The sequence below is a fragment of the Sesamum indicum genome, linkage group LG1 (assembly GCF_026168435.1).
Source record: "Sesamum indicum cultivar Baizhima isolate 11 linkage group LG1, ASM2616843v1, whole genome shotgun sequence".
In the NCBI taxonomy this organism is placed as follows: domain Eukaryota; kingdom Viridiplantae; phylum Streptophyta; class Magnoliopsida; order Lamiales; family Pedaliaceae; genus Sesamum; species Sesamum indicum.
The window spans coordinates 3,739,631-3,747,397 of NC_142657.1; the positions used below are offsets into that span (position 1 = coordinate 3,739,631).

Here is a 7,767-nt window from a genome sequence, read left to right on the forward strand (position 1 = left end):
TCCATATGAATTTCCAGCCGAGGTGAGAGCTATCAGCAGATCCCGTAAGGCCGGAGTGTGATGGTCTGTTGACTTCAGCTATTTTCAAGGCAAGATGATAAGCACTGCGAATTGTGAATTACCTCGCGAATCCTGGTGCCGAACAAGTCTGTCCTCATTACTGCTTCCCCCAAGGGCAATGGCAAGTATGAGTTAAGCATCAAGAGGATGGAAAAGCTCGGACACAGTGTTGATTTTCCTTACGTTGCAATGAGGATCAAAAAGAGAACTCACAGCCAAATCAACCTCTGTTGAACTCATATGAATGGGACTAAAGTTCGGTTCCCTAGGGATCTAAAGATCCTCCCAAATTCTGATCCGCGCTCCTTTAGCAACACACCTGTTAGAATAGATGGCTAGAAAGCCAATTAGATTGACTATTTTGTGATCTAGTTAAGCAATTTTTTTTCATTTTGTAATATTGAATTAAATGACTAAGAGTAAGTTCATTTGCTCTTATTTTGTTGTTCTTACTCATGTAATTTTCTTATATTGTAACAAAGCCCACAGATCACTAATCAACCAATGAGGTTGGTTTTCATATTTGATGGCAATTATGAAACTAACTTTCGAGGGTTGGATCTGAAATGCTCCAAGTTGAGAGCCCCGAAAATGGGAATCGAGGGTTCTATTAATACTTGCACTAAATATTGCGTCCATAAGATGGGTGTTGTGTTTCGTAGGCGACAGACGTATAACGCCTATGCAATTTTAGTGGGTGGTTGACAAAGGTTGTCAAGCCGGCTGAACGGACTCGCGGAGAATCGTCGTATGGAAGCTCGTGAGACTTGGTCGGTATGACTTGAACTCCTCAACTCCAATTAAAGTTTCGACTTGGTAATTTAATGAGATTAAATAAATAAATTAATAGGATTAATTAATTAGAGTTTTGACTTGATAATTTAATGAGATTAGATAAATCGGGTTAGACTCAATTATTTGATGGATTTATTAATTGGGCTATGGGCTAGGATTTATTTGATAAGATCAGATAAATTTCATTTGAACTTTTAAGAATTGATTGGATTAATTTCATTGAGGCCCAAGCCTATGGGTTTAATTTATTTTTGAATTAAGCCCAACAGGATATATATATATATATATACATAGATGTAGCACTACCTTGAATATATATATGAGATTGTAAGGATGAGGGAGTTATTTTTTGAGTACTTGTGGTACTAGTAGGTAGTGTACTATGCGGACACACATTGTATTATTTTTGAATTGACATGCAATGTATACTTGTATTACATACAATAAGTACATGAGATGCACTTGTGTGTGTATAGTGTATAGGCTTGTATATATGTCATTTTGTAATGATACAAAAAGACGACATTACTCGTACTTCATACTTATCATCTTGACACCTCTCTTCTCCCTCTCTTTTCTCTATTCTTATGCTTTTTGAACTAGTTTCAAGTTAGAGTAAGGTACTCTTAAGTTTGATATATTAAGTTAATAGTATAATGAAATTTCTTATGCTACATAGACTCTACCTCTAGCAAGGCTTGGTGTAGACCATCTTGTGGTGTAGTTTGTGTTCGACGTGGAGGAGATTTCATTAGTCTTTGTGTGAACACATGGTTCGAGGAGAAAAGTTTGAAAAAAGTCTTCAAATTGGAAAGATAAAATTTCATGATTATATTTCCATCACTCTTTATTACAATAGCCACTTGTTTTATGATTGTTGAGTGCCGAATAGCCGGGATTAAGGGACTAGTTCCCTTTCGGTTTAAAATTTAAATATGCTTATTTTTATGCTTTCATAAATTATAGAAATTAAAAAAATTTCAGAAATTATGAAAATGTATCATTGTACTGGAACAACATAATTAAAATATATTAAAAAATAAAAATTTTTAATTGACATTCATACATGTAAGCAGTTTGTTATAAATTTATATATTCATAAATGTCAGTATTTTTCATTAATGTAACTGTCATCTTACATTATTGAACTACATGGATTAATCAAGTCATCAAAATTAAGATCCAACCGTCAGATATGATCACACTTATGAAAGAATCCATTTGGCCAAATTGTTGCCTTATTGGATATACAAATTCCGACATATCGCTCTTAGAACATAATAGTAATCATTCAAATCGTTATATTTTTAAATCAGGCCATGTGATCAAACCGTCTGATATGACTTAATGACACATTTTTGTATATATTTAAATTTGGTATGAATCAGGTGCCCAAATGTAAAGATATCGTATTTTCCAATCTGAATTTTTGAAATGGCTCATTTTTTGTAACTGTTTTTGTAACAGTCGATGTAATTTACCTTTGTAACGACCTTTGTAACGACCAATCGAATTTAGAATTCCCACCATTTTGTTTTTTATTTTGATTTCAAAAATATTAATTTGTAACGGCTATATATAATTTGGCCGTTATAAATACCATTTCCCACCATTTTTTCTGTCTTCATTTGGAACGACCATTGTAACGGTTTCTTATCAGTTTGACCGCTCCAAAAATTAAATTATTTTGTATCGATTTTTGTAACGGTGTTCGGAACTCTTCATATTCTGTCATTTTCTAGCGACTTTTGTAACGACCTCTAAAAAAAAATCCATTCTAATTATCACGATTTTTGTAATACCGTCTTTTTGTATATTTTCCCGCGCTTTTTTCCACTGCCATTGTAAGGGCTCCTTATTTTACCTAAAAATTGTTACCATAAAAATTGAGCCGTTACAAAAACTGTAGCAAATTATAATGACCAATAAATTGTAACGGTTTTACGCATACCACATATTTGTAAAAGCTTTATTAACGATTATGGAAGTTATAAAATAAATACTTTTTTATCATCTCCTCAATAACATCTGCACGTCCAATCCGTTATAAAACTATTACAATTTCCAATTGGAATGGCCATACGGAGGTTACAAATTTTGTGTTTTTTATAATATAATTATGTTAATTGACATTATACTTTCTATTATTATACGCATATGCCTTCGGAAAGAATTGAAACTCACTCTTTCATAAATAGAAGAAAGCCTAAAGCCTAATTTTCTAGCATAAATACATTATTATAATATATTATAGCTTTCAACACAATGAATTTTAATTACATTATTTGAATAATCCGTAAAATTTATTTTCTTCATAGATTGATTTCTCCTCCTACCTCCTGTGTTGAGATAAGGGTTACAATTTCTGAATACATTTTATTTTTCTTAATTTATTAATTATGTAATGTTTACATAATTATCTGAGTTTATTGGATGTATCTCTTCATTTCCTATTTTGATAATTTTAAACTTCTGTAAATTTAATTGCTATTAATCACTGTAAATCGAAGATAATTTTATATTATTGATCTCGTCTCAAAAGAATTCTTAACTAACTTTCATATAATTTAAAAATTTTATAAAATATAATTTTGATCATAATTAAATTAAACCCGTGTATAGAACGAGGTTCAGAATTCTTAACTAACTTTCATATAATTTAAAAATTTTATAAAATATAATTTTAATCATAATTAAATTAAACCCGTGTATAGAACGAGGTTCAGAATTCTTAACTAACTTTCATATAATTTAAAAATTTTAAAAAATATAATTTTAATCATAATTAAATTAAACCCGTGTATAGAACGAGGTTCACGCTAGACCAATAATATGAAGGGGGCGTGAAGAAGTCAAGATGCATCATTTAAAGAGAGTAATAACACAAGAATAAAAAGCATTTCAAAGCAAATAAACAAACAAAAACGAACCAAAATGGCAAAGGCCGTTGCTCTCGTCTCCGCCCTTTGCATCCTCGCCGCCGCCGTCGTTGACGCCCACAAGGAAAAGTTTCACGTCGAGGGCGACGTTTACTGCGATCCTTGCCGCGTCCAGTTTGAGACCGAACTTTCATATAATCTCGCTGGGGCGACGGTGCGATTGGAATGCAGAGACATAGAGACGAAGACGGTGACATACTCGATGGAAGGAGTTACCGGGAGCGATGGGCACTACAGCCTGACGGTAAAGGGGGATCACGAGAAGGACATCTGCGAGGTTATCCCGGTGAAGAGCCCCAAGGCGGAGTGCAGCGAGCCCATGGGCGACTACGAGAGAGCCAAGATCGAGTGCACTGAGAACAGCGGTCTCCACAACCCCATCCGCTACGCTAATCCTATTGGCTTCATGACCCCTGAGATCCTGCCCGCGTGCGGCCCAATTCTTGCCAACTTGGCTACTTTCAATGAAGAATCCAGTTAATTCATTATTATTTTCTTTCATGGGTTTTTTGTTCTTGGACTTTTATAACACTCTTCAAATATAATAAAATTCATTGTGGTTGGAAAAAAAGATCATTTAAAGAGAGTAATAAACAATGTAGAAAAAGTCCAAAAATTAATCAAAACTAATTGCTCGCCTATGGTTGCATCATTTAATGTACCAAATTTTAAAAAACTAGAAAGTATGATGTGCGATGTACGTATATAAATATATTTTTAGAGATAAATATATTATTAGATAAAAGAATATTTTAGTTCCCTAATTTTATCATGGTTGTATTTTGGTTCCCTAAATTTGGTAATATTAGTTTTAGTCTCTTATCTTTCAATTTTGCGTAAATCTTGTCCTTCAATCTAATTTCTAACCATTTTGTCCTTCTATCGAAAAATTAACTCTAGTCCACTACATGCTCCAAGTTAGGCCCAACATGCTTTCAAAAGAAATTAAATCTTCATAAATTCACACCTTTTTTCAACTGCCTTGTTTTCGGATATTCCAAGTCTAGGTTTTACGGACTTCATCCAACCACAATATCGCAACAGATGGTTCGCAGGTACTTGGCTCCTTCAGCAACAAAACAACACAACCCTATTTCATTTCTTACCTTAGGGCACAGAAGACACTCGATATAGGGACTTAATAGAATTTTGGATAACAAATTGAACAGAATTCTTACTTTTATTGAAGAAATATAGAAAAAATTACATATATATTATATCCTCCATTTGAGGAGACAACTATTTAGCCTCTCATATAATAAAGGACTTGACTCTTTGGGGAAAACCCCAAAAATTAAAAAATTAAAAGACTACAAAGATTGAAAAGACTCAAAATTATAATGCTTTGAAGAGTAGGAGAAGTTTTCGTATGATCCCCATCTACTTCATTGCTTCCTTATTTATAAGCGTCCGCAGACTTCAAACTTGGACTCCAAACTTATTTTGTGATGACGCCACTACATTCGTCATCATCTTGTCTCTTTTGGATGACGTCACTGCGTTCGTCATCATCGCGTCCTTTCAACTATTGGCCATAATAGCTTATCGGTCATGTGATTGCTAGATGACTTTCCAGCTTTGTTGACGTTGGTTTTGTTGTTTTCTGCTGACAGTCTTATCTTTGATTGTTTACATTATTCATTTTTTACTTCTTTTTGTAAAAGTTCTTTCTTTTTTCCTTATCCTGGATTGGTTCAAATTTCTTTTGTGTGACATGAAGTTTTGTTCCGTATAGGGGCTTCTCTTATTTCTCACAGTAAGGGCATATATGATTATGCCATTCCACAACATGCAGCATGTTGGACATTTTCATCATCGTAGCTTCGATCGTTGGTAGCTTATTTTTCTAAATTAACATCCTCTTCTTCTCAAATAAGTTTTCTGCGAACTCAGTGCTCTTTCCATCATGGAATTTAACAGAAACGATCCATTCACCTTGTTTAAGAAAATTTTGAATGGATACATGACTTTGTCAATCTCAGTAAAACAAACCCATAATCCACAATCTCTTATGATAGAGATATTGTCTTCACTAATAGCTGATACCAGGGGAGCTTCTCCTAGCGCAGCTTTGATTTTATTGAAAGCCACCATCTTTGGCCTCTACAACTTTATAAAATAAAATGCTGGATGAGACACTCTTCCTGTCGTTTCTGGAGAAACTGATACAAATTTTATCTCCATAATATCGCCTCTCTTTAGGCGAGGGTTATTTTATCATGAATAAAAAATCGCTCCACTAATCCATTCTAGAAGTTTTGAAATTTTCAGAAAACTTGGTGATATAGTATGAACTGAAGCGAAAGCTCCAAAGTCATATCATTCTTTGACATCCTTTGGTTTGGACCCGTCTAACATCCAGACCCTGTTATATTTTCTAGATATTTCAATGATGGTCTTGTCTGGATTTACTCATTTGCGGAAAATTAATTTTTTCCACATGCACTGATAATCCTGCCAAGCAGAAGAAGATATCAATTCGTTAGTATTAACCTTAGAAGTGTCTGTCATCGGTCCTGACAGTAAGGAGGGAATGGAGTAAGGCCGCTACTGCTCTCATACCGAGCTAGCGAGCTGCCTATTCTGACTCCGAGGAAGAATAGAATAGCAGCTCTACTGATATAATCTAATCCCATTGGACTATGAGTTAGATGTTTAGCTATTCTGAGTTCCTTCTTTGAGCTAGTAGGTAGCTGGGTTCTGAGCTAGATGTTATAGTTGGCAGCCAGGAGCTAATCTCTCCTTCTTTAACCTCAAAGGTGCTGGGTTGACTTAATTGAATCATCAAGAGCTTGCACTTCCTAAGACTCAATAGTTGTCGCTTCACCAGAGTTTGGCGATGGTCTTGTACAATTGGTATTTGAATCTGACGCTACAGGTCTAGACCCCTGTACTCTAAAGTCATGTTTCGGGTCAAACTCTCTCAACTCGTGAGTCATCCCCGAAGGTGATGCCTTCTGGATTGGTTCTCGTAAATCATTCCATAGCGCGGTGGATGCTAATAAGGAACTTCTTATGGTGACCTGGACTGTGTCTAGATCAGGTCATTAGATTTGTCTGGCTACTTGGGCATTCACTGCTAGCTGCCCCAACTTCTTGTCAAGCTCTTCGAGGTTTTTTCGGAGGTGCCTAAGTCTTAGCATGATGGAGTTTGCTTCAGATACCTCCATCTCTCGTCAGGAAATCTGTAAGAACATTTTCATGAGATTTTATAACGATAATGTTATAACAATAATATTGGCATTCAACTTGCCATCTGATAATACGAGCTTTCTCTATCTTTGATCCTAATTTATTTTTTAAGAAAGCCTTGACATTAGTATTAATCTTACCTCTCAGCCTCTTCATGTTTTTCTAGATAGATGCTTGATAACACCAATCCTTCAGTTTGTCCTTAAGGAAAGACAACTTCCTTGCAACCGAATCTAGCTGTCCTTCAAGTACTTTGTATGATTGGATCAACATTTCCCTTCATGGACTGCATATCTTTGCAAAGAACATTGGAGCTGCTACTTTTGTTGCTACTCCACTCTGGAAGAAATGCTTGCGAAACCAATAGATATATTCATCTACTGGGCAAATATTTTTTACTTCAAGGCTAAAGAGAGCCTGTGCATATTCTTTAGCCCTTTCTGCTCGACTTCATTTGAAGTAACCATCTCCGATAAAGTGTATTTTTATAAGTCTTCCTAGCTAGTCTACTATCGTGCCTTTTGAGTCTCCGGCAAGGATGCTGACTTTGGTATCTTTTGGGATATTATCCCATCAGATCTTTACAGATCCCTCCAAACTTAACTCCACAAGTTTTAGGAAGCTTTTTTTGTCGAGTTCTAAGGTAGTTGTTTCTATCTTGATGGTTGTAACCCATTCATCTATTTCTCGACATTCCAAAAATCGATAATGTCCAGGTTAAGTATTTGTATGGACACAAGGGCTGGAGCATGGTTTTCGCCTAAGCTTTAGTAGTAGACAT

The 7,767-nt window shown here is 35.1% G+C and overlaps 1 protein-coding gene across 1 annotated transcript; it reads left to right on the plus strand.

Moving 5' to 3' along the window:
• Positions 1-3,734: 3,734 nt before the first annotated feature.
• On the plus strand, positions 3,735-4,365 carry LOC105155805 (anther-specific protein LAT52). The gene has a single exon (XM_011071767.3). It carries the CDS (start codon positions 3,790-3,792, stop codon positions 4,273-4,275), a length of 486 nt encoding a protein of 161 aa, XP_011070069.1. The 5' UTR covers positions 3,735-3,789; the 3' UTR covers positions 4,276-4,365.
• The last annotated feature ends 3,402 nt before the right edge of the window (positions 4,366-7,767 follow it).

Bases quoted from the DNA above. Each gene is read 5' to 3' on its own strand.
- LOC105155805 (XM_011071767.3), top strand. From the start codon at position 3,790: ATGGCAAAGGCCGTTGCTCTCGTCTCCGCCCTTTGCATCCTCGCCGCC.